The following is a 26,504-nucleotide window of genomic DNA, read 5'->3' as shown; positions in this document are numbered from 1 at the left end:
CCTCTCCAATAATAATTTAAATCAGCCCTCTTTCATTTCAAAGCCATTCCCCCTTGTCCTATCACTTCATGCCCTTGAAAAAAGTCCCTCTCTGCTTTTCTTATCAGCCCCTCTAGGCACTGGAAGCTGCTCTAAGGTCTCCTTGGAGCCTTCTCTTCTGCAGGCTGAACAAGCCCAGCTCTCTTAGCCTGTCTCCATAGCAGACTGAACAGTCACTGGAGCACCTCCAGCCATTTCCTTTCCCACAGGGCATCTCGTTCCTGATGTTAACAGCAAATGAAGGATGAAGTTGCTTATTAAGCAACATGGCAGCTGATGCTACTGCATGGGATCCACTGGTGATGCCAGTGCTGAACTCACATCGCTTTTCCAACAGCTGCATTTAAAAGTTGAGTTTGAAAGCACTGATACAGGGAACGAGACTTCTCTGCCTTCCCAAAATCGGGTTTTCCTTGTGAACCATTGTGTCAGCAGTTTATTTCCAAGCCAAAATAACCCCAACAATCCCCTTGAACATTCAGCTCTTATTTTGTGGAACAAGGAGTATGGCACTTCCCAGCAGACCCTCACTGGGCCTGCTTATGGTGGGAATGTTGGCATTGCTTCTGTGTAAAGAGAAAACAAACCCAAACCCTCAAATCCCACCGAACCCCCCAGATCCCACCCAAACGCCACAGGACTGACGCACTTCAGGGCATGGAGAGGTGCCTCATCCTTTGGTGGCGGTGGGAGCTAGGCCTGCGCCCCTCCGCAGCGCTGTGCCCGGGGCGCGCTCCCCGCCGTTAGCCCCGCCGTTAGCCCCGCCGTTAGCCCCGCCGTTGGCACCGCGCGCCCCCGGCCCGTGGGGGGGGGGGTGGGTGTCAGGAGGGAATCCCCCTCGCGCGCGCGGCGTGTCTTTTGTGTTTGTACACACGGCGCCGCGGGAGGAGGCGGGGCCGCGCGCGGGGCGGGGCCGCGCCTTCCCTCCATTGTGCCCCATTGGCTGGCGGGCGGCCCGGGGGGCGTGGCCCACAGTCGCACCGCCCCTCCCGAGTCAGCCATCTTTCAATTGTGCTCCGAGCCGCCGACAGCGCCAGCAGCAGCAGCCGCGGCAGCGTCGGCTCCTCCTTGCGCCCGCCTGCCGCCCGCCCACCGCCCTCCTCTCGTCTCTCCTCTCGTTCTCCCTCCCGCACGGCAGCCGCGCTCGCCCAGCGGACGGGGTAAGTCTGGCGCCGCGCCCGCCGCCCCCCGCGCCCCGCCGCCCCCCGGGGGCACCCTGCCGCCCTCCTCAGGGCCTCCCCGCAAAACTTTTGGGGCGCTGGGGACGCGGCGGCACCTCGGGTCCCTTTCCTCTGCGCCGCCTTCCCGGAGCGGCTCTCTCCGCCGGCACCCCCCGGCCCCGCTTCGCGCCGCCGTTGCCCCCCTGTGCCCCCCTCGCCCCGGCTCCAAATCCCCCCTAGCAGACTCCCGGACCCCTTAGCTGTCCCCTCGACCCCGCATCCCCCGAATCCGGGCCCGGGAGCGGGCGCGGAGCGGAGCCGCTCGCCAGCCCCGGTAACTCTCCTGCCTGCCTTCCCCTGCTCCCCACAGTTGTTGCTCGGCTTCACCATCTTGTCTCTTTTCTCTGGTCACCGACCATATTTTTTTTCCTATTGCATAAAAAACAATAAAAAGGGAAAGAAATTCGCTGAAGAAACGACCCAAACCTAACGCAATTTTTCGGTTTTTGAGTGCAAACTTTTCCGTTGCCTCCCCCTTCATGTGCACCCACCCGGTTCGGAGTTCCAGCGATTTTTTGGGGCGTTATTTTTCGCAATTTATTTTTTCCTTCCTTTGCAAAAGGACTAGGGCTGCATTTCGTGATTGTTTCCATTTTGTTCTGGGGCTGGGAGATGAGTTTGCCTGTGAGAGGCGCTTGGGAGCGAGGTAGCTTTGGGGAAGCAGTTACACAGAGAGAGGCGGACGGCACCCGAAAAACACAACCTCCCCCCCAAAATACATATATATATTTAAAAGAAAGTTTGTTGCTTTATTGCACTTTTCCGGACCTTTTCCGACCGGTAACGCCGGTTTCCCCGCGGCTGCCGGCGGCCCGGGGAGCGCTGCCGGGAGACCCGGGCTGCCCGGCGGGCTGGTGGGGACCGCTCCGGCGGCGGTTGTGGGCCCGATTAGAAGCGGCGGGTGGGTGCCAGCCCCCCGAGGCTCGCCGGGCAGTATTGCCGATCGCTTGGCAGGTGACGGGCGGCCTGTGGGGGGGAGGCGGCAGCCGCTGCTCCGCGCCTGCTGCCGGGCGGGTGGCTCCGCTTCGGCCGCTGCTGCCTCGCTAGCGAATTAGTGGGCAAAACCCCCGTTTTTTAATATTTTGCGAGGGGCGGATGTTTAATTTTGATGTATATGTGTATTTTGATTTAATATCTCTTCCTTTGGCGCTCGGTCCGTTGTGCGGGCGCGGGCTCCAAGGCTAACGGCTCGCTCCGCGGACAGGGGCGCGGGGCTGCGCTCCCTCCCGCTGGGGAGAGGTGCCGGCGGGGCGTGCGCTGAGCAGGGTGGACCCCACCGCTGTTACCCCCGACCCCCCGCACCCCTTTCTCTCTCTCTTGACCCCATACCCCGTTCCTCCCCCCATTTTTGTGCAGGTGTAAGGCAGCGTCGTCGGCAGGAGCATGGCCCGTACCAAGCAGACCGCCCGCAAGTCCACCGGCGGCAAGGCGCCCCGCAAGCAGCTCGCCACCAAAGCCGCCCGCAAGAGCGCGCCCTCCACTGGCGGGGTGAAGAAACCGCACCGTTACCGGTACGAGCGCCGCGCAGAGGCCGCGCAGGGACCCATCGGGAGTACACCCCCCCCCCCCCCCAACCCATTATTTCTCCCCGCGGTGCCGGGAGGGGCGGGGAACCGGGAGAGGTTGGGGGGTTTCCGCCGCAGCCGCCCGCCGGCTTCGCGCTGGTGTGTAACATCAGCGCGTTTCGGTATCGGTGCCGAAAAAAATCAACACCTCCGAACCCTCCCGGTGAACGCGGCTCTCCCGGTTGTGTTTTATGATTATTTTTATTATTTTAATGATTTCATTTAATTTTAATAATTTTTTTAATTTATTTGTACTTGTGGGTATTTCAGTGCTACGGGAGGGTTGTGCCGCCTCGAAGTTTGTTGTTACCGGCCTATCTTAATTTATTTGAAGGGGTTTGATCCGTCCCCCGTGTCTTTTGGGCGCCGCTGGACGCAGGAGCGGGGGGGGGTGTTGTGGGGGGGTGGAGGGAGTTGAAGGTGGGGGTATCTGCCGCGAGAGGGCGCGATGAGTCCATGGATGCTCGGGGCCCGGTTGTCCCGTGTACCTGGCTAGAGGGGGCAGCGGGTCTTTCTGACAGCCCTCCGATAACGACGTTTTCCAGCCCGTGCTTGGTGCAGAATGGTAAGAGTCGTGCTCCAGCCCGGAGGATGGCCCTGGGCTGTATAGGTGTACGTATTCCCTAGGGAATAAAACAGATTGGGAAGGAGAAGCTGATTTGAAGTCTTAATCTAAGAGGGTGTTGCTGTAGGTGCGAGGCAGAATTAAGCAACTGGGAGAGAGGTAGTAATGCCAGAGCAGGAAAATACAAATTTTCTGCAGAAATAAACATGATGTTAATTTCAGGGATGGACTTTGTGTCTGCAAAAGTATGTTGTTACCTGAATTTGTTGTTCTGACACCAAAACTAACAGAAGAAAACATGCTAGATACCTTGTACAGATGATACAGAATATAAATTCATTATATATATATATATTTATATATATGTGTATATTTCTCTGTGTGTGTGTGTATACATATATATAATGTATATAGAACAAAACAGGATGAGGTAGCAGCTTCAAGCTGCACTAGGGGAGGTTTAGATTGGATATTAGGAACAATTTCTTCTCCAAAAGGGCAATCAGGCATTGGAACAGGCTGCCCGGGGCAGTGGTGGAATCACCATCCCTGGAAATGTTCACAAACCGTGTAGATGAGACCCTCAGTGACATGGTTTAGTGGTGGCCTTGGCATTGCTGGGGGAATGGTTGGACTCTATGATCTTAAAGGTCTTTCCAGCCTAGTTGATTGTATTGTATGTAAATAGAATATATATATTTATATACGTATATAAATAGAATATGTATTTAAATAGAATATAAAATACATATATATTCACAGAATGTCAGTTCTGTGAATGGTGACAGGAATAGGAAGGAAACACCCCCCCCCCCGGCCCCCTGGCTTGTTGTTAGGGGGGGGGGTGGTGGTGGGGTGGTACCCTGGTATATACCCGAACCAGTGAACTCCCAGCCACGTTGTGGTTTACCGCCTCCAGACTCAGTCGTGTTGGTGCCAGCTGGCTAAGACATGCTGCCTGCCTCTTGGAGAAGTCAGGACCTTGTGGGCCTGCTGGGAGGATCCACACTGGAGCTGGTGTGGATCCATCTTATGGATCCATGACGGGGAGAATGGTGACCCTTTACCAGTGGAACTGGTTTTGTGCTGTAAACCCTGGGGCTCTTCTAGTGAGAAGAGTGTGTACGGTGCTTAGTTCAGTGTAGGTGATGAGCCCGTGTTTTTAAGGAGATGTGGAATGTGTCTTGGGCACTAACTACTTTGCATGGTTTGATTTCAAAAGGCCGGGTACCGTGGCTCTGCGTGAAATCAGGCGCTACCAAAAGTCCACCGAACTCTTGATCCGCAAACTTCCCTTCCAACGTCTGGTGCGTGAAATTGCTCAGGACTTCAAAACAGATCTGCGCTTCCAGAGCGCTGCCATCGGTGCTTTGCAGGTGAGTGACCCGGCGGGGCGGCATCGGGGACAGGCTTCTCACTGCGGGACCCCCCCCCCACCCCCCCCAAAACCTGGAAGCTGCAGGTACAGGAGGGCTCTGCCCCCCAGCTCCCATTGGCCAGCCTGTTTCTAGGGTTAGCCTCAGCTCCTCCTGATTGGTGGGCTGTCGCGGTGGGCGTGGCCTCACTGGAGAGGCGGTGCTGATATGGGGGGATGCCCCCATTCATCCGTCCTTCTCTGAGAGTGGACCTGGTGATGCCCTATAGATACCATAGGCTAAAATAATGAAGTGACAGGTCAGCAGCTCCTCACAAAGGCTATAAATATGGTTGGTTTTGGTTTGTTTTAGGTTTTTTGGGGGTGGGGAGTGCTTGTGGGATTTTTTGGGGGGGTTTGTTTGCTTTTTGGGGGGTGGGATGTGGTTTTTTTTGTGGTTCCTTTTTTTATTTGGGTTTTTGGAGGGTTTTGGGGTATTTTGGGAGGTTTTGCTGGGGTTTTTTTTTGGGGGGGGGGGGTGTGTGTCTGTTTATTTTTGGGTCATTTGGGTTTGTTTTTTTTAATAGCCCCCACCTTTCAAGTAGTCACACTTGCCAAAACAGCGCATCATATTAAGACACTTTAGATAAATCCATTTCCTCTCTCCTTGAGCTTTGTTAGAGGCTTTGCCTTCAAAAGCTAGGCAGCCTTAGAGGAAAGCACCCTGTAAAGCTTGTTCTGCCGTGTCCAAATGGAGGCCTTGATGTCCTCAAATGCTCTTTGAAGAAAAACAGCTGGATAAGCCCCATCTAAATGCAGTGTCCTGGTTTTGGCTGGGATAGAGTTAATTTTCTTTCTAGTAGCTGGTACAGTGCTGTGGTTTGGCTTTAGTCTGAGTATAGGGTAGCACAAGGATGTTAGGGGAAATAAGTGCTTTTGTATGTGTCATTGATGCTAAATGCTTTTTAAAAATATATCTTTGCTAAATAACTTATTTAGAGTATATTGAGGGTGAAATACCAGTTCTTTCTAGCCCACATTCCTGCATCTAAGTGAGGTTATCTCCAAGACTCTGTTCTTATCGTAAGAACATTTCCCCCTCGTGATAGAAAAGCAATCCTAATTAAAGATGTGTCTTTCCTGTTCTTATAGCTGTTGAAAGATTGTTCCAGAACCTATCTGTAGTTACAGAATATCTATAACTAGAAGCAGGCAACATGGTCCTTTTCTGATAGAGAACTTCCAGCTGATAAAGGGCCAGGATGTGCCATGGAGTCCTATAAACTTGAGCACTCGAGCACATACTTAACTTCAGAAGGTGCTTTTGCTTTTAGTTGTTCTGTCTTCAGTGCTGTGAGTGAATGTGATGGTTTTTAAATCCTGAGGTTTACTTACGTGTCTTTTTATCAGGAACTGATTATTAAGATTGAGTCAGTAGTTCATACATTTTCAGAAGGCTGGTTTGAACGTTCCTGGGTTTGTGTTAAGGAGTTGTTGGTATGGAACTTGTTCACATACTATTCCTGGTGCTTTCTGCTTGCATATTTGAAAAGGGAAAAAAAAGCTTAACCCCTTCAGTACCATGTTGTTCATGCCAACATGGCTTATTCGATGAAGTATCCTAACTTTCCATGTAGTGATTTAGTGAAACTATGTTGGGTGCCATATCCTGCTGCATATGGAATGTCTTACTAACACCACAGTCCTCATCTGCTGTAGTAATATTTTTCTTTCTTCACATTAGATAATACATGTTTTTTAAACATGAACTTTGAACCTTTCATGTTGATTTTTGCAGTTCTTGGTGATGAAATGGTTCATATAATGTGTTCTGTTGCATGTATTCTAGAAAGCAGGACCTCAACCTCCTTTCTGTAAGCAAGCTCTATCATTCCTGTCTTCTCACCCCAGCTGTGTGCTGGTCTGATGCTGGCATGCCAGGATGCTTCCTAGGAGATTGTTAGGTGTTAGAGTTCTATGTTGACCCAAAAATGTGCTGGCTCAATAGCAGCTAACTTACCATGAGCCAGAAGAACCATTAGGTCCAAATAAGCATCTGTCCAATCCAGAATCCTGTCTTCAGTTGTTCAGTAACAGGGAAAAAACACTGTGGTCGTTGTTGGGGTGTTCCCAGGGTAGGGCTTTGTGCTGACCCATGATTCTGACAGATGTGAGGTGAGAACCATCTGTGGTAGTGGGGGCCTGTGCTGTGTCCCACATATAGACAGGAGATGCTTAGGCAGGAAGGAAGTACAGCTGTAGGGCAATTGTCTAATGGAGTTCTCCCATTGTTGCCTTGTTTTTGGTGATTGAAGTTGTTTCTGAGCTGAAGGAGTTGTTCTCTTATTTTTGTGAATTCTCACTACATTTCTGCTAGTTTTTGGCTTTTGAATTAAGTCACCTCTTCAATATCCTGTGGCAAGGAGCTCTGCACCCAGACTGTGCTACGAAGGGATCCTGCTGCTGTTTTTCCTTAGCATCTGCCAGTTTTACCTGATGCTCAATAGCTTTTACTCTGGAAGAGGCAGCAGACAGGTCACTTAAATAGTGTAACCCAGCCTTAAAAAAAGAGAAATTCCTAAACTAGCCTTTTGATAAGCTAACCCTTTATCTTGGGAGAGTCCTGGCAGAATATTGGTCCGGTTGTGTTCTGGAGCATGTCTTCACCTAATGGCAGTAGTAGGCAACTTTGACATAGAACGTTATTTGATGGTTTATAAGAAAATAGAGGCATTAGCTTTTTGAGACTCTAGAACTTCTGATGTGTCTGAATAGTAAAGGTAGAAGCCTAAAGTTAATGCCACGTTACACTGTACTTTGCATTACTAGTTTTTCCTTGTGTTCGGAGAGTGACAGTGTTCTTAACTCTTTTCTTCCACACTAGGAGGCAAGTGAAGCCTACTTGGTTGGCCTGTTTGAAGACACCAACCTGTGTGCTATCCATGCCAAACGTGTCACAATCATGCCAAAAGATATCCAGCTAGCACGCCGCATACGTGGAGAGCGTGCCTAAACTTCACCACGATGGGTTTGTCATTCTCGAAGCAAAATCTTCTTCCTGTTATTGGTAGTAATGAACGTTAGATATTTTTTCCATGGGGTTAAAAGGTACCTAAGTATATGGTTGCAAATGGAAAAATAGGGGACAGAATTGGGTATTGGCAAGTTTCTTTCCATTTTCATTTGTGTGTGGATTTTTAATATAAACGAGGGGACATAAAACATCAATGTGGTCAAAAAAATGAAATGTTTGGGTGAACAAGTTTCAACAATTCAACTTTATAAAAAAAGAAAGAAATAATTATAAATAAACCTGTCAAATTTTTCTGGACAATGCCAGCATTTGGATTTTTTTAAACAAGTAAATTTCTTACCAATGGCAACTAAATGGTGTTTGTAGCATTTTTATCATACAGTAGATTCCATCCATTCACTATACTTTTCTAACTGAGTTGTCCTACATGCAAGTACATGTTTTTAATGTTGTCTGTCTTCTGTGCTGTTCCTGTAAGTTTGCTATTAAAATACATTAAATGATGCCTGCTTTTAGTCTCGATTTTTAAATACTACATGTGGGTTATATTTGATTTAAAAATAATCCACCTTCCCTTCTGCTTTTTTTCCTCTTCAGTATGTGGCCTAAATACTTGGAGCAGATCTAGGAAACACTGGGGATACTGTCTTGGTTGAAGTAGTCTGTAGGTGAGGGTTTCTTTCTTAACAGTGTAAAGTTTGCTCATTATGAAATCAAGTTTGGTAAGTTTAATACTGGATAGAGTCTGGAGCTGGACTGAGCTCTCTAAGCTGCAGTGCTAAGAGAAAAGTTTTATTGCTGTTTAGATTCCTTTCTTATCTGACTTAATGCTGAATTTGGAAGCATTTCTGATTTTCATGGTTTGTTAGTATGTAAAAGTGGTGGAGTATAGTAGTTTGGGGTTTTTTTGGTGTGTTTTGGGGTTTGGTCGTAGTGGGGTTCCTCCCCCCCCTCTTTTTAAACCCTTTTGCACTCTTCCCTGGCTTCTCAGTTTGTAGGTGTTCACTTTTTGAGTGACTACTTTGTTTCAGTCAGACCCTCTAACATGTTCAAACGCTTAGTCCATGTGTGATTGGTTTCAGTTTGTACACTCCATCAGAAAGACCCTTTTGTACCCCTAGAATACTTCATAAAAGCAGTACTTGGGCCAGGAGTGCATGTTTGAAACTTAGTGGGTTTTCTTTATATCCTCCCACAACTGCTGATGAAAGTTCCTGTGAAGAAATCTACTGTTGAAATTGTGTTCTGTAAAAACATGGGTTTAATTTTTCACCTGAAACTTGGTTAAGGATTCTGATGGAAATGAGTTATGTGGTGTACTTCTTCATAGCTCTTGCAGATGATGAAATTAGTTACATAGGAGAAAATATGGAGACAGTGAACAGATTCCACCTCTGTGCTAAGACCCCTACAGAGCTTATTTGCTGCTAACTTCTCTCAAGAGGTTCTGAGTGAGCTCTAAACACGAGTGAATTTGTCTGATCCAAAGAGGATTAATAGAGATATATTGTGTGATTCGGTATCTTGAACAGAAAGCCAAAAGCTACAGAATAAATCACATTATTCATAACTTGCTTGCTCTAGTAATGAATGCTGTCTGCCAGGGTTGTGCAGAGTAAAGTCTATTTAAATAGAGTAACTTGTCACAGGGAAAACTAATGCTTGACAAAATGCGATCACACGCTTTTGGTGCCAAGCAGTTCATAGCTATCAACTAAAAATTAAGGAAGGCTTGTCTTGGCACATCCAGAACAACAGGAATACAAAAGGTGAGCAACTGAGGCCTAATTGGTTTGAGATGTCACTTTTGTCTGCTTGGTAACAACCTTCTTTAACTTGCTGTAAATGCATTTCAGTATAACAGCTGCTTGTTTTGTCCTGTACTTCAGAATTCTGTTTCATGCATCAGTCAACAATACTGTAGCCACCTACACAAAAAGGTAATTAATTAGGCTGATTTGTTTGCTTGTTTAATAATGTGGAATTAAGGTGTTGATAAGGAACTTAATTTTTTGTTTCTTAGGTATATATAGACCCAAATCTAGAGATTTTGGTAGGCAAATGAAATACTGAGCTCTTGAGAGAACCAGCTTGAGGAATATTGCAGTCAGTTCCAACTGACAATGCAGTTAAACTGCAAGTGATATCAATCTGTCTATTAATACAAGGTGTTGTCTTGGTTGTGTTCCTGAGGAATCTTAGGGTAGCACTTCTGCTCCTGTTTTTTTACCTCAAGTACAACGGATTTTCATTCTTCAGGCTTTTGCCACTGTTTTACTGAACAAAATACTTAATCTCTGTTCTCACCCCCTCCCCTGACTGCACTATCCTTTTGTCTTTACTGCGCACCAGTATGAAAACAAGAGCAATTAAATCAGCAGCTTTCATTATGAACTCCTTCTTAAAAAAGAAATGGCCATGTCAGTCCGGTTTTGGATGGAACTTGTGGTTGATGCTAATTTTAATGGAGGAAAGGAGTACAAAAAGTGATGTTGATTTTTTTTTTTTTTACATTGGTTTATTTTTTAATGCTGGGAGTTTAGTTATCAGGTTTATTTGTTATTCAGTTATTGTAGTTAGCTGTATTTTTTTTTCCAGCAAAGTCTTAAGTATTGCTGGCATAACTCATCCAGAGTTGAGAACTCACTTGCACCTGGGAGTCTTTCAAAGACAGGCTCTGCAATACAGAAAGAGCAAAATGAAAAGGTGGGAATGGGTGTAAATATAAAACTTGTACAGGAGGAGGAAAAAGACCATCTACAGTTCCTGTTCTGTCAGCATTTTGTCCTTCTGTAGTAGCATTCCTACAAAAAAGGTTTTTGGGACGTGTTGGAGTGCATAGCAGTGGAGATCTGCAGTTAGGGCACACATGGATGGATAGAGAAGATGGGGTGCAGCACGTTATTTAGAGTTTAGCTTTAAGCAGTTGTGTTGTGATGCTGGCACTCCCTTTGGTCATTTCAGGATTACAGGTTCCTGCTCCTTAGGATGAAGAAGGGCAGACAAAAAGATAACGGAAGAATTGTGTTTTGGTCGATGTGGTTTTTCCCATTTCACACATAGTCGCATGTCCACCATGCTGTTTGGAGTGATCAGGAGCTGCTGGTGTCCCTGTTAGCTCTCTGCATATGGGGGTCTGCGTATCAGCTAGAAAGAAAACAGTTCTGTAATCCGAAGTCTGCTGGTGTTTACGAAAGAGCTATTGCAGCTTGTCATCTGAACTGTCCTGGTCTGGTGAGGAAATAAGTCATAGGGGGAGTTAGGTGACCTGCAGGATGACAATCCAGTAAAACATTGTATTTCTCTTGGGTATCCTGGATGTTATTCTTCAGAGGAGCACGCTTTTCCTCAGCCAGTTTTGCAAGCGCTGTTTAAAGTCTTGCAAGGCTCTTAAACTTTGGGTTTAAGTATAGAAGTTTAAGTCGTAAAGATTCTTAGCATCTACGATTGCCATACATGAAGAAATTGTAGTATTTGAAAATGCAGATTCCTGTTAACTTGTGGTATTTGAGAACTGTGGGGAAAGGGAGTACCATCAAATTTGAACGTGGGCTAAATGAACAGTGACAGAAACAGAAATCTGCTTAAGTCCTGTGCTGCGTTCTCTACAAAAAGAAATCACGATATACATGTGAGAGAAATGCACCGATTGAAAGCATTCTCATTCTGTGGAAGAAGTGGCTTCAGGTTCCTCTTTCACATCTGAAGAAAGCCGAGGCTGAACTTCAGTTCCTGCAATAGTTTACCTGCTTTTCCCATAGCAATTCTGCTATTCCCTGAGCAGTTCAGTGGCAGCTGAGATTTCTGAATGCTAAAAGCAAGTTGTGGTCATGTGCACATACTGCTGGGGAGGAGTTTAACTGTATTGGGTGGAGAGATGGATGTGACGTGGCTCCTAGTGACAAACATGTTCAAAGTTTGAGCGTTTGGTTAAGGCATATCATTACATGTATGTCCACATTTCAGTACCTGAATTATTTTTGAAGTCCTTTATAACATGTACGGGATAAGCTGGTTTTTAGGTCTTTAGATTTGCATGTTAACAGCTGTATTTGCTTCCCATTTTCTCAAGGGTAGATACAAAACCTCTCTTTCCTTAAGTTCAGTGCTTTGTATTAACAACACAAATCAAGCTTGCCCGCCAGAGCTAAAAATTAATGTACTGGGAGATCCCTTCAGACACAAGTTCAATCCTTCTCATGTGGCTGTATCAAATTCGACTGGTAGTTCTTGAGAGCTTGACTAACATGGAGCTTAAACTCAGCATTTCACATATTGTTTAGGAAAGTAACTTGCTGAATGTAAAGTAACAGATACTAGTGTACCTATGCGTGAGTGGTGCATTGCTGAGCTGGGTTCACCTAGCCCTTTATCCCTTTATCTGGCGGTAGCTCTCACGTGATGCCACTGTCCAGGGACCAGATTCATTAACAGGTTGTAGCACCTACTTGAAATGAGTAATGCTTTCTTCTTCTGGAAGAAGAGTAAGTGCAACTATTCCTGTTAAAACAACGAGTAGCTAACAGTCTCTTACACTGGGATGCATTTTGTAGTTTGGGATTCCTGTCCCAGGGCATGCATCTTTGCCCTCTGACTTCCATGGGATTTTGTGGCCACTTAATGATTGGGCTCCACTTTTCATTGTGACTGAAACCACACGCACATACTTCCTGTGCCACTGTTCTTGGTCAATTAGCCAAATAGTTTCATTCAGTGTATCTGCTTGATCTGAATATCTGCTTGTTAGATCAGGCAGGAGAGCAGGACTGTCCATTTCCCTAACAGTACCTAGGTTAGGCTCAGTTTCACAACACATTTAATTCAAACTTAGGCCTGTGCTACCATTCTAATACCAGCTTTTCCTGCCATGCTTGCTTCTCTTTGAGACTCAGTGATACTTCAGCTTATCTTCCAGAGCTTAATTTTAGATTCAAGGTTTAATGAAGTACAGGCGGTGCTCAGATCAAAGATGTTGATTGTGGTGTTTTCTCCAATTTTGTTTCTTACTGTCGTAAACACTTGAAAGTTTTCTTGGTCTTCATAATGAATATGAGGAGTTAAAACCACTTTCATGTAACTTTGAATCAAAGGCTTGCAACTGAGGAGGAATTCTAGTGTCAGGTAAGTTTTTCCCAGTTCAGATTACCCTACTGGTACTGAGAAGCTGTTTGGTTGGCTTTTACTTGTATTATGTTATTCCCATCACCATGTATAATGATTCATTCTTAGTGAAGAGATTTTTCTTGCACTAAGTGCATGTTGCAGACTTGTTTGTGGCAGGTTTGCCTACAAACGAGCAAGTGTTTGCCAAACAAAAGCCACTGTTTATGTATTTTGTTTTTAATTGAAGGAGGCTTTATTCCATATAGTATGGTATCAAAACCACTATGTTTATCAATATTATAATTTAAAGGGGACCATTACAACTGCATAGACTGATATGCTTAATGTAAGCTACTGAATTTCATCAGGTGGTACCTAATCCAGTTCAGACTGTCTTTTTTGAATTTAAAATGTATTACGCTTAGCAGTGCGTGTAGCAGAGGCTAAAGACTTGCTATAAAAGACAGAGTGTCCACCAAAAACATCTCTAGGGGATGTGGAGGGACTGTCTGGTTTCTGCTTGGGAGAGCTGCTTTCATATAGTTGATTAAGGCAAGAAACTGCTCTTCAACCCCACAAAGTATAAGAATTTATTACGTGTCACATATGTTTCGGAAGGATGCCTCAGCATAGCATGAGCCATCTTTTGAGGGTTGTATTTCAAGCAGTGATTGCCTGGTTGGGAGAGCTGAGTCCCCTTATTGCCTGGTTTCATGTTGTTGGACAACTGTTACTCAAAATACATCCCTTCCCTGCTACCCTGAGAGTGAAGTATGTTGGGCCAGAAGAGTTCAGGTGTATGGCCAAGTATCTACTGCAGACGAGTTGGTGACATCTTAGGGGCTCTGACTGGGGAAGTAGGATCAAGGAGGGCCATGCAGGTAAGGACATGTCTTCTCTTGCCCTTGTAGCTGACTTTCTCACTTCTCACTGGGCAGAAGTCGTGACCTATTTCAGAGGGATTTTCTGCATAGAAAGTTGGTTTTGGGTACTGTTCCAGAGGCAGCTGTTATGTCTGGGTGTTTTTGATTCATACCACCCCTTCCCACCTTCCTGGCCCATGAAAACTTTATTAAAGGTTAAAATAGTAACCAAATTGCAAACCCACCACAACAGCAAATCTGATCCTTGTAGGAGACAGATACACAATTCTCTACCCAGGAATTTTCTCTGCATGCTTGGCAGTGATGGGGTACTTCTGAATAAATGGGGAAGGACAGCCGGAATTGTAGCTGCAAGTGTGAGGGGCTTTTTGGTTGCCTGTCATCCCTGGGAATAATCACAGCTAAATAAATATACAAGAAATGATTTACTTAAAATGAACAGTACTGTCTCATTGTGAGAAATGGCTGCAAAATGCTGAGGCTTAGGAATGCTCTCTGTTGTTTTCTGCTATTTTGTTGATGGTGATGTTTACTGTCCCTTCATGGCACCAACGCTGAGGTTCCAGACACTTGGGTAAAAACAAGAGGTTGGGGTCAAAGGCAGGTATGGTGTGCGCTCTCCAAGCCACTCATGAGTGGAAAATGAGCCTAGATTTCTGTCCATCTCTCTTGATAACACATTTGTAGGCTTACATGTAGCTTGTGGTTGAGATGCGCACATGTGGTCTCTGCTCTATTGTCCCCTGCCAACAGCATCCCCCTCATCTCCTTGGGTAGGCACGCCATTACACACAGCAGGATCCCTAACAGCAGGGGTGCTTTGTGTTACTAAAAGCTCCTGTGAAGTGAGAAAGGTTTAAGGGGAAAAAAAAGCCTGGAAAAAAGAAAACCCAAATCCCTGTGGCTCTGGAAAACCACATTAGGACTGAGTGTTCTTGTCCCCCTACCTTGAAAGGAGCCTCTCATTACCTCCTCATTGCATTATGTTTGCGTTTTATGTGTATGCTGTTTCATGGAAGCATCCCAAGTAAGACCCACCTGGAAAACATCTATTACATATGCATCCCACAGTGACTGAGCTAATCCCATATGTCTCAGTGTGATCAATGTTAGCCCTTGGTTTTGCTCCCACCACCCTTTGCTCATGAATAATTAAGTGAGTTGATCCCCTTTCCTTCCAACCTGGATTTGTCAGAGATTTTGCAAGTTCAACTACTTTGAGTTTTCCTTAGCATATATTGAAGTTGGTGAAGAATACAGTCATCTCTTTTGCCTTTACCTTGTGGACTGCTTTGAGGAGAGGACATTCTAGGACAGCACGGCAGTTGTCAGGTGAGAGATGCTCCATTCTTTCCCCCGTACTGAAGGAGCAGGAAGGCTGAAGAAATGGTATTTACAGTCCTGCTCTGGCCTCCTCTAAATGCATCATTGCCTGGCAGCTGAGCCCCTGTCAAGCAGCCTGTGGTGGGAAGGCTGCCAGGTGAACACATGGGCATGGATGCCGGCTGTGAGGAGTGTGAGCATGAATTGTGGATGGCAGGATGGGCGTCTCAGCTGGGCGCATCCCCAGGACTGGTTACTGCTGAAGGGCTGTGTCCCTACATCTAAAGGTTGGAGTGACTTCAAACGGCCTCCATGCCTGCTAATTTGGGGCACGGGAGAGTTGCCAGGCTGAGGCATGCATAGCCCTGAGACCTCAGGCTTCAGCTTAGCTGTGAAGCAGGTAGGGAGCTGACAGCAGTGACGCAAGCTTCAGTGTGCTGACTTGCCAATGTGCTTTGCCCAGAGGGGCTGAGTCCATAGCAGAGTGGATGGTGGCATTTTCTTTATGCCTCCTTCAGTCTGCACCCCTCTGAGGGCAGGGGCCAGAGAAGATGCACAGTGCAGGGTGCACCTCTACAGCAGATCCTGGACATGTGTGCAGGCATATGTATGGAGCACAGGGCTGATGACAGCGCTACTCTCCCAGGAGAACAGGGTGAAAGCTGTCCTTCACCAAGTGTGAGCAATTGGGAAAGTCCAGGGTGTTGGTTTGCGGGATGCTACTGTGAATGCAGGCGCTGTCTTCCAAGACATTACTGGAACAGTATGACTCGGGTTGTGTCGGCAGGGCTCTGCTGTATTCCTAGGCTGTGATCAGAGCTGTGGTTAGCAGGGCTGACTCTCCATCATTGCTGAACTGACACCAGGGAGTTGTGCCTTGCTGCTGGCTTGACCTGGGTCTGTTGAGGAGCTTGTGTGCTTCTTAGAGGCACAGCACCAACCAGGGGAAAACATTACATGATGTGTGGACCTGTGATAGCTGTTGCTGGCTCCCTCTAGCCCCTTCCTTCAAGTCTGAGTGTGCAATAAAGATGAGCAAAAGCATTTTTCTCTGCCAGAATTGTTCAGGAAGAGGGACTCATCATCTTTTAGTGAATTTGGGGTAGATTAGATAGCCCCATCCCCATAACAAAGGTGTCCTTTCTCCCTTCCATTCCCTGGAACGCTTAAATTGATGTGTACTTGCCCTTGTTCTGAAGTTATGGAGCTGGCTCTTTCATAAACCACCAGCTCAGTCGCAGTGAAGTTAAGAGATGCGTTCTGCCTGGTGTCAGCTTGAAGCCTCGCAGACACTGAATCCCTCTAGAGGAGGGCACATCTGTTCAGGAATCTGATCGCATTTCTGCCTTACAGATTCTCCAACTAAATGGCCCATTTGCTTTTGTGAAAGTAATTGCTTTGAATGCTGTGGACAAAAAAAAAAAAAGAAGCCCAAACCACAGGCAGTATCTAACCTCACTAGTGTGTATTCAATAAATTAATAAAGTAAACACTACTAGGGTAGCATTCAGGTTCACAACAGGGCAGTACTTTGTCTTTCAGCTGCGGTGGCTATTGCTAGCAGAGCACACTGCACAGCAGCCACTATCTACAATGTAAAAACCTGGCTAGGGGTGGAGAGAGTGGTTATAGTGCACCCACGAGCATCGTGGAGCCGGGGCATAACAGCTCCATAGAAACGCATCTGTTCCCTTCCATGCTGATGGAAGCTGCTCTGGTTCCACTGCCAGCCAGTGAGTGCTGAATTTGTCCCCCTGGTCTTGGTTACCTGAACTACAGGAGGTCATGTAAAATGTGATGCTAATATGAGGACCTTGGCACCTTGTTCCTGAAGCTGCTCTGACCTTCCTGCTGCTGGGCTTTTGTGCAGGCAGGGCACATGCTCCCAGCACAAAAAGCAGCCGCTGTGTCCCTGAATACAGGGAAACCTGGGTCACCCAAACTTCATGTCAGTGTGACTTGTGTCGTCTTTGTACAAGTAAGAAAGGCATAATTGCATTCTTGCTATAAAGCTTTTTCCCTTCCCTGCTTTTAGCACCCTGCCTGTCTCTGCCACATCCGCAGCCCTCCTGGTACCTACCCATCATAAACCAGAAATGCTGCTGCACACCCTGTCTGAAAGGAGCAGTGGGTACATCTTTCCTCCTGCACTGACCCCCTCATTTCCCTCTCCTGCCACTGCATTCACCCGGTTTCTGGCCTTTCCTGTGATGGGGAAGGTGCCTTTTTTCTGTAGGAACCACAGCTGCTGCAGTGATTTGGCTGTCTAAGGCTACGTCTTCTAGAGCTGGCAGCATCCTGTCCTCATAGTGTTTCATTCCCTTCACCTTCTGACTTGGGCACATGTTTTTTTTTATATCCTTAAATAATAATAGAGATTATCTACTATATTACAATAAATAATATAGACTCTAGTAAGTATTATATATAATTAATATACATAATTTAAGCATGTAGTTACTGTAAATATATTATGAATACGTATATAACAGTATATAGAATCCCAGACTGGTTTGGGTTGGAATGGACCTTAAAGCTCACCCAGTTCCAACCCCCTGCCACGGTCAGGGACACCTTCCACTAGACCAGGTTGCTCCAAGCCCCATCCAACCTGGCCTTGAACACTGCCAGGGATGGGGCAGCCACAGCTTCTCTGGGCACCCTGTGCCAGTGCCTCAGCACCCTCACAGGGAAAAATGTCTTCCTAATGTCTGTTTGTATAATATAAACAATAACATCTTAATTTTATATAAGTACTATATATAAAAATACATTAATAATATAGTGCTATTTGAGCATATGAGGTTGGGCAGATGCTTTTTATATACTTAAATAATAATACATTATTCATTGTAAATATCTATTTAAGCTTATTAAAAAGCATCTCCTCAATCTCATACCAAAGTGACAAGGTGAGAGGAATCAAGTGCTATGACAGAAGGCTGCTGCTAGCTTTATGTATCTATATTCTATTGATTCTCTTCTCAGGAGGACTGGTAAGGGTAAGCTGCCTCATGTTTACCTGTTAATTTTGCCTTCTCTGAATTATTTTTTCAAAGAAGCAGAACTTCAGTGGATTCCAGTATCTGAAGGGGGCCTACAAGGATGCTGGGGAGGGACTATTCATCAGGGACTGTAGTGACAGGGCAAGGGGTAACGGGTTCAAACTTAAACAGGGGAAGTTTAGATTGGATATAAGGGGGAAGTTCTTTACTGTGAGGGTGGTGAGGCACTGGAATGGGTTGCCCAGGGAGGTTGTGAATGCTCCATCCCTGGCGGTGTTCAAGGCCAGGTTGGATGAGGCCTTGGGTGACATGGTTTAGTGTGGGGTGTCCCTGCCCATGGCAGGGGGGTTGGAACTGGATGATCTCAAGGTCCTTTCCAACCATAACTATTCTATGATTCTATGATTCTGTGATTCCTCAGGCAGAAGAGACGTTTCTAAGGGCATACAGCTATTAAAATGGCACTAACACTCGAAGCTATTACCCGGGCCACTGCCACCAGGGGCCAGCCCAGGCGCTTTCTTCAGAGGGTGCAACATGCTGCAACTCAGAGGACTGTGATTTCCTTCCCTGGCATACATGTACCTGCTCTCTCCTGCCTCTCCTCACCTCCTCAGAGAGCTCCTTTGCAGTTGTGAGGCAGATGCACCACAGTCTAATGATGACTCTTTCATGTGTATCTTTTGTTAGGTGCTAGAAGACTCATTTTGCTTCTCCTACTGAGATTCCAGGATGTGCTCTGCAGAGCAGCTCAGGGCCAAGGTGTATCCTCGGGTTCCAGCCTGCAGAGACAGTGTGCAAGGGGACGTGAGGAGTTGGGTACAGTGAAGCTGGTGACAGAGCAAGTGGCCAGCGTGAGCAGGCTCCTGGGCTGATTTGGTGTCACGCAGAGATGTGATTTCTTCTCATGACCTTTGCTGGGCAGTTGTTGTGGTTTTTACTGGCTGAGGGAGGAAGATGGCTCCGGTTGGGGAGCAGGAGGACTGCATGCACTTCCTCTTTCCAGCTTGGGGAATACACATAACCAATTGCCAGGCTGGAGCTTGTGTGGGTAGATGTCATTTCTCCCTCTGACGCCACGTCTCTGCCCAATACACATGAGGGAAGGCAGTGCTGTTAAACTGTTAAACCTGTGCAAAGGGTCCTTGTCACATGAAAGATGGTAAAAATTGGCAGGAAAAGTGTTTTTATTCTGGGCTTCCAGAAAAGCACCGATCCAAGCTAAAATGACCTCCTCCATACTTAGCAGCTGAAGAGCCCCTTCCCCAGCCAGCCTGGCTGCGGTGGCACCAGTAAAACCTAGAGGTCACCCTTGGTGCAAGATGTGAAGGAGGTGATGCTGCCCCTCTGCTCTGCTCTCGTGAGACCTCACTTGGAGCATTGTGTGCAGTTCTGGTGTCCTCAACATAAAAAGGACATGGAACTGTTGGAACAAGTCCAGAGGAGGCCACGAGGATGATCAGGGGGCTGGAGCACCTCCCGTATGAAGAGAGGCTGAGAAAGTTGGGGCTGTTCAGCCTGGAGAAGAGAAGGCTGCGTGGAGACCTCATAGCAGCCTTCCAGTATCTGAAGGGGGCCTACAAGGATGCTGGGGATGGACTATTCATCAGGGACTGTAGTGACAGGACAAGGGGTAACGGGTTCAAACTGAAACAGGGGAAGTTTAGATTGGATATAAGGAAGAAGTTCTTTACTTCAAGTGCCCAAGGCAAGCCCACCCGTGACTTACATGGCAAAACATCACCTGCCAGCTACTGGGAAATAGCATGGGATGGTGTGTGCTGGGTTTGTGATTCCTGAGCTCTGAAATCCTATTTTACATCCATGTTTCTCCCACTCATTTTTATTTCTCTCTTTCTCCCCACCACATCCATACTGCTCTTCTTCCTGGGAACAGCTTAGGCAGCCTCTGCCAGAGGGAGAAATACTGGTCACTGTCTGGAGCTTGCTTTTAAGCAAGGTAAACAGGGAGCAGACAAGGTCCACAGGAAGCCATTTGGCACCATGTAGAACTGCCTTTATTAACACCATGGTGCTCCTGTCATCCGCAGGATGCAGCCTGGCACTACTCACTTCTTCAGCTGGCTTAATGGTGATGAGATGCTGCTGCTTTATACCAATAATGTGAAGAGTCAGACAGTACCTGTTGCTACATCCCATGGGTGCTGGGACCAAAGTGCCAAATCTCAGCTCTTGAGTAAAACTTAGTGAGATGCTGAGTTCCAGCTTTGGAGTGGAGGCAGCCAAAATAAAACTAAGCAAGCCTCTTCCCATCGGTGCTTATACAATGCCACGGTTATGACTGCTGCTTCATGGGCTGAGGAAGAGCGTGTTGGAAGTGTTTCTATACCGAATAAACCCAGAACCAAGTACAACAAACCACAGGCTGAAGCAGAAATGTGGTGGAGACACAAACAAGCAGAAGATGAGGACTGGGGAAGGGCTGCCCTGAAATGCAGGCAGAAGTGGATAGACAAACACCCAATCTCACCCAGTGAGCCCAGGAGCAGGCTTCCTTTGCCCAGTCTTGTCCTGAAAATGACTTTCTCGTCAGTGTTAGGCAAGTAATGTCACTTCTGGACATCCATTTTCTCTCTTAAAAATGAGGTTGCTGCTCTTGGGCCTTTGCAGCGGTGCTCAGAGGACTCTTACTCCTTGCAAGAGCCACCAACTGCTGTGTTCCGTTTACCTTGGAATGAGGGATTTAGCCCCAAAACAAACCCTCCTCCTATTACAGGTCCTGTGAAAGCTGGAAGAGCCCCTCTGCTGTTGGCAGAGCAGGGATCCAGGTGGGACCATAGGGAAGGGCTCCCCTGGGCAGCTCGGAGGTGAGTGCAGGAGAAGAAATCTGCTTTCAGCACCATTGCTGCTGCTTTACGTGCTAGCCTAGACATAATGGTATTATTACACTGCTGGTCAGATTAAAGCAGTGGGGAATACAGGCACCTTATTTAAGGGCAGCTAAGCAAGCATATTTTATTTAATGAAGTGTCCTGGTGCAATTTTGGCATTTGACCTGTCCTTGTTGGTTCCTGTGTCTCTGATGGGTACAGGGATGCGTGGTGCCGATGTCAGCAGCTGAAATGGGTTTATTTGATGGGGAACCAACACCTTTGGCTGAGGATTTTAGCTGCAATCAGCCAGCAACAGTTGAAGATTATGATATTAAAAATATACTTTTTAACTACGGTTAATTGATTCTCATGGGAAATTAGCATGCGACGGGCCATTTACTCTCTGTTTATCACTACACTTTGCTAAATGAACTCGGCACTGCTGTCTGCTGCTGTATTTCCACTGTGATCAGTGAATGTCCTTGTATCTCAGTAATGCCAGGCTTTGATTTTAGAAGACAGAGGCTAATGGAAGACAGGGGCTATCACAGCCAGGGCAGGCAGCAGCCACCCGGCTCTCTGAATGCCAATGGATGACAAACGCTGCCGGATGGTTTCAGTTATTCCACGGATGCTGTGCCGTACCCTGCATCCCCATATTTCTTACTGCTGCTTTCCTTTTCCTGCCCCACTGCAGCTCCATCTGGGAAGGCAGAGCCACGTGTGTGTCTCCAGGCTATACATCAAAACAAGGCTTTCTGCAACCGTGGCTCTGCAATAAACAAGGAGGAGAGCGTGTCCCTGCTTGACTGGTACGTTAAGCAGATGTTCAGTATCTAGACCTCGTTTCAGGCAGGCGGAAAATAGAAGGAAGGAGAAGAGGGTGATTTTCTCCCCTCCCCAACAGCCCAGTGATGCCCTTGCAAACCTTCTGCGATGTGACGCCAGGCTGCAAATTCAGCGTTAACATCTGTTCCTGAGCTGCTGGCTGGATTGCAGGGATGCTGCCTCCCAGGGTATTGGAGCGTGTGTGAAGCTGGCTGCAGCTGCAGAGATGGAAAGGGCTAAAAGGATGCTTTAGAGCCACCAAGAAAACGCTGAGAGAATATGCTAGAAGCTGGGGGTTATCAGGCTGTGTCACATCCAAGCTGACCGCTTTGACTCCCCTTCAAGCTAGCGTCCTTTGTATTTATTTCGTACAGATGCAGCTCAATTTTTCATAACTTCCCTGTGTGAAAGGCTTATTATTGTCAGTTGCTGTTATTATTCTCCAAGGTTACACAGCATCTTGGCGGTAGAAATGCAGCCCTAAGAATGAGCTGAGGCTTCTTGGCTCTTGGTCCCCTTTTCACACCCATCCGGATACCTTTGCCCTCACCCACAAGCAGCAGCAACAGGGAGGTGTCCTACTGGCAGAGGAGGGATGTAATAACTGTTGTTAATATGACAGGGATTTCTAGGCACAAAGCATGAGCTAATTAATGTGTAATGTGCCCTAATTATTTGGGGAGAGTATAGATACCACTCTATCTGGACTGGACACAGTTAAGATGAGGTGGCTTGCTCTGTTTCATCTGAGGGGTGAGAAGCAGAGCCCAGTTCTCAGCCCTGTGCCTCAGCTAAGAGATCAGCCTTCTCCTTACCAGCTTAATCACTCCCTTCTCACCTTCATCTATGCAGACAGTTGTTAAAATACCCCCTTCATGCTCCTATTTAAGTTGTTTTAACTGCACAAATGGCTTCTATGTAGGTACAAGAAAGACAGCCGTCAAAATTGCAGCTGATGGCAGAGCATCCATGGGGCAGGCTGCTAAATTCTGAGTGTTTTGTGGATGAAAATGGAAGGGCAGTACTGCCTTTTTCAAGCTGTCCCAGAATAAATCCGTCACTGAGCAGAACTGCTTTAATCTGTGTGCTTCATAAGGAAAAATTTCCTTTCAGCAGCAGCAGAATGGTCAGCACAAAGGGATACTTGTAGGAAAAACCATCCCAGGGCTGCACCAGGATCCATGGCATTCCACAGGATGCCATGGGAGTGACAGCAACCAGGCTGGTTTCCTCCACTTGGCCACTGGAAAAATTCAAAGAGCATCAGTTGTGGTGACCACTATTAAAGCTGGGTGAATGCTTCAGCTTCCCATCGTAATAAAAAGGGTTATCCTATACTAAGACTTCTCCTTCGTCCTGGAAGAGTGATGCTGGAGCCATGCTAGAGGTGAGAAACAAATTTGTGCTGGCTCATCATAGGGTCATGGAATCCTGGAATGGTTTGGGTTGGAAAGGACCTGAAGATCATCAAGTTCAATCCCCTGCCCTGGGCAGGGACACCTCACACTAGACCATGTCACCCAAAGCTCTGTGCAACCTGGCCTTGAGCACTGCCAGGAATGGAGCATTCACAACTTCTCTGGGCAGCCCATTCCAGTGCCTCACCACCCCTACAGTAAAGAATTTCTTCCTTATATCTAACCTGAACTTCCCCTGTTTAAGCTTAAACCCATCACCCCTTGTCCTATCGCTACAGTCCCTGATGAAGAGCAGCTACTCCTCTAGCAGCAAGGCACGGATGCGAGCAGGACTTGCAAGAAATAAGAGATTAAAGTCGTCTGGGCAGGCAAGGTCAGGTATTGAAGCGCCATATGTTTTACATGTGATTGATGGCTCGCAGGCAATGAGGCTGTGCAGCTTCACTGGGCCTAAGGGACTGAATCTGGACCCCATCGAAGGAGCCAACAGCTCCCTCAGCTTCCATTTGTTCCCCATCTCCATGCTTCAGAAAAGAATGAGCATTTTACAGGTTGAGGAAGCAGGAAAAGGGAGAAAATGAAATCTTTGATTGATTACTTTGCTAAAAAGTAGTTGAAAACTGCTCCTGCCCATTTTGCATCTATGGTCAGAGCAGTGATACTGAGGAGTCAGTGAGGAGTTGCTGTGCACAGGGGCAGTTTGGGCAGTTTTCTGTTCTTTTAAGATAAGACAAAAAGAATTGGGGGTAAAGGACTCATGGGAGGAAAGCTGCTTGGGGTACAGAGTCAATTCAGAGAGGCAGCACAGTGCCTGAGCGCAGGGACAGAAGTGATTTAGCAGAACGCAGGGCTCCATTTCCAGCTGTGTGGAATACCTTGAGCCCTGGGGGAGGCTTTTGCAGGAGTTTGCCCTTTGTCAGTGCTTCTGAGGGCCGTGGCCACCCCAGCACCTGCCTGGCTCAGCTCTGCCCACCGTGGTGCTGGGCACTGAGTGATGGCAAAGGCTGTTGCAGCTGTAGCAGAGCACCCAGCGCTGGTACCTCACTGGGACAAACTGGCAAGCAGGGCTGGAAAGGAGGAGGTGAAGGGCTGTGGAGGTGATTTTGAGTGGCAGGGGGAGAAGCCGAGGGTGTTTGCTCAGCAGATCTGCTGAGGCTGCCCAGCGCAGTGAAAGCTGGATCCCTTCCTTCCTCTGAGCCGCTCTCATCAAACAAAACCACGAGGCCAGAGGCTGAAGTTTATGGCTGGTGTGTCTGAAACAAATCAAAGGATAGAGGATTTGGCTTGCCCGAGTGTGGCAGGGAGCGTGCCAAGTCTTTCATGTAGGAGCACGGCCGAGGTGTTACTGTGTGCTGGGTCAGGGGTGGCGCATCCTGATGGGCAGGGACCGATGGTGACAGCAAGGGATGGGCCGGGGATCACAGACATGGACCAGAATTAAAAGAAACAACATAAAATAGACTGTGCAGCTCAGTGCAACAGAGGAAAGCTGGGTGTCACCCCAGGGGTCTGTGGTCCCCTTTAGGGACCTGCAGTTGCACTGTGCTGCTTATTCACTGCCTTCCCAGCCCCTTCCCCATTCCACCTCCATCCTGTGGCAGAGGTTGGCCATATTAAAGGGCAGGATTTTGGAGACGAGATGAAAATGGCCTTTCATTTCCTTCCATCTGTGTTTGCTCGCTCATTGTCTGTCCGAGTTCCTAAATCAGAACTTAGCCCCCATCGCCTCCTTCCTAGTTTCTCTGCCTTGTGATTTGGGTTTTCCCTGGGCATTTTTCTACCTCTTGGGCTGTGAAATTTCGCACTATGGCCATCACTTTGATTTACACACTCAATGCAAAGGCTGACAAGCGGAGATAAGAAGCGTGGAAGCCATGCAAGGGGTATATGGTTTGTATAAAGCATCCAGAAATAACAGGACAGCACTGAACTGGATGACAGGAATGGCTCCGCAGCCTGAGCCTACCGTGCTGGGACAGCTTTGGGATGGAGACAGGTATGGGGCTGGAAGAAAGCATCTCTCCTTGGGCAAGTTGCTGGAGGAGCAGCAGCAGGAACTCCTGCACGAGCTGAGCCAGACAGAAAGAAGCATTGTCGTGTCTATTTTTGGGGTTTGTGCTGCTGCTCTTCACAATCCCATCCAAATGCATCCCTGTAATGGATGTTGCCCGAGAGGAAGCACATACATCCTCCTGTGAGAGGGTGCCTGTGCCTGTAGGCCTGTTTTCCCAACACTATAAATTGGTCCTATAAAAGATGTTACCTCTCCCTGCCTCTCCTTAATAACTTGGTGCTGTGGCTATAACAACACTTTGCTGCCTTCATATTTTTCACCAAGACTCCATCACACACACACACACCCCCGTCTCTTTTTTATCTTCTGGGTAAAGAACTGCACTCAGCACAACCAGGCAGCTCAGCATCTCAGCATCCCAGCATCCCACCCCATTGGCAGCCACTGGGTAGGGCAGGAGTGGTTAGGCACATGGATGTGAACAGAGGGGCCTGGGGAGGATGCTCTGGGAGAAGGTGGGATACTGGTACAGAGGGGAGGGCAGTGGTGATGGGACCACATGAGGATGTGGGAGATGGGTCGGGGTGGCTCAGGTATGGACAGTGAGGTCCTGGACAGCCCTCCAGGGGCTGTAAATGCACTGGGTTTTGACTCAGCTTCCTGGGGTGATCACTCTGTCCCCACATCCCATGGGGAGCCCAACCCCAAGATGGGAGCTGCAGCTGGGACTTGGCATTCCATGTGTGTGAAGAGCATCTTTGCTGCCCTCATCAACAAAGGCAATAAGTGCCCACCCAATGGATGGTGCTGCCCCACACCAACCCAGTGAATCTCAGGGTGAGATGGAGCAGCAGGAGTGCCTGCCTGGTGCTGGGGCAGCCCACCTCCTCCCCACCCCAGCTCCAGCACACCCTTGGCACAGTGTCAGGGCCCATGGAAAGCATCATGATGTCCTTTGCAACGCAGAAGAGGAATGGAAAGGGAGACTTTCAGTCTTATTTAGAAACTGTGAATGCACAACTCCTCCTGCCAAGTGACCAAGCAGGGAAGTGCTCATCTGCACCCACTTCCCCCCACCCAGCACCACTGGGACCAGTAGCAAAGTTAGGCCCTGTCTGCATGACAGGCATCCAGGACCTGCCAGGTCTTTGTGCAGCTTGGGACTGCTCCTCTTCCTCACTTGCACAGGGGGTGTAGCAGAGCAAACTGCATCTGAAAGTTCCTGTTTCCAGGATTTCCTTCCCCTGAGGATCCTGAGGACCTCAGAGCCCTTTCACTGAACACTGCAGATGGGGTCCTTCAGAACCAAAGGTACCCC

General features: G+C 47.6%; 1 protein-coding gene across 1 annotated transcript; it reads left to right on the top strand.

Moving 5' to 3' along the window:
- Positions 1-1,041: 1,041 nt before the first annotated feature.
- Positions 1,042-8,282, top strand: H3-3A (H3.3 histone A). Its single transcript, XM_080617080.1, has 4 exons — positions 1,042-1,199; positions 2,616-2,770; positions 4,612-4,765; positions 7,628-8,282. Exons 2-4 carry the CDS (start codon positions 2,643-2,645, stop codon positions 7,754-7,756), a joined length of 411 nt encoding a protein of 136 aa, XP_080473206.1. The 5' UTR covers positions 1,042-1,199; positions 2,616-2,642; the 3' UTR covers positions 7,757-8,282.
- Positions 8,283-26,504: the final 18,222 nt, after the last annotated feature.

This window comes from Psittacula echo (genome assembly GCF_963264785.1).
Source record: "Psittacula echo genome assembly, chromosome: 4".
Classification (NCBI taxonomy): domain Eukaryota; kingdom Metazoa; phylum Chordata; class Aves; order Psittaciformes; family Psittacidae; genus Psittacula; species Psittacula echo.
The sequence above is the reverse complement of the archived record's forward strand: the minus strand, read 5'-3'. Positions and strand labels throughout refer to the sequence as shown.

What these genes read in the sequence shown, in the direction of transcription:
- H3-3A (XM_080617080.1), top strand. Translation starts at nt 2,643, where the DNA reads ATGGCCCGTACCAAGCAGACCGCCCGCAAGTCCACCGGCGGCAAGGCG. An exon ending in AAGAAACCGCACCGTTACCG is followed by an intron (nt 2,771 to 4,611) that starts GTACGAGCGCCG and finishes TGATTTCAAAAG; the next exon opens with GCCGGGTACCGTGGCTCTGC. An exon ending in CTGCCATCGGTGCTTTGCAG is followed by an intron (nt 4,766 to 7,627) that starts GTGAGTGACCCG and finishes CTTCCACACTAG; the next exon opens with GAGGCAAGTGAAGCCTACTT.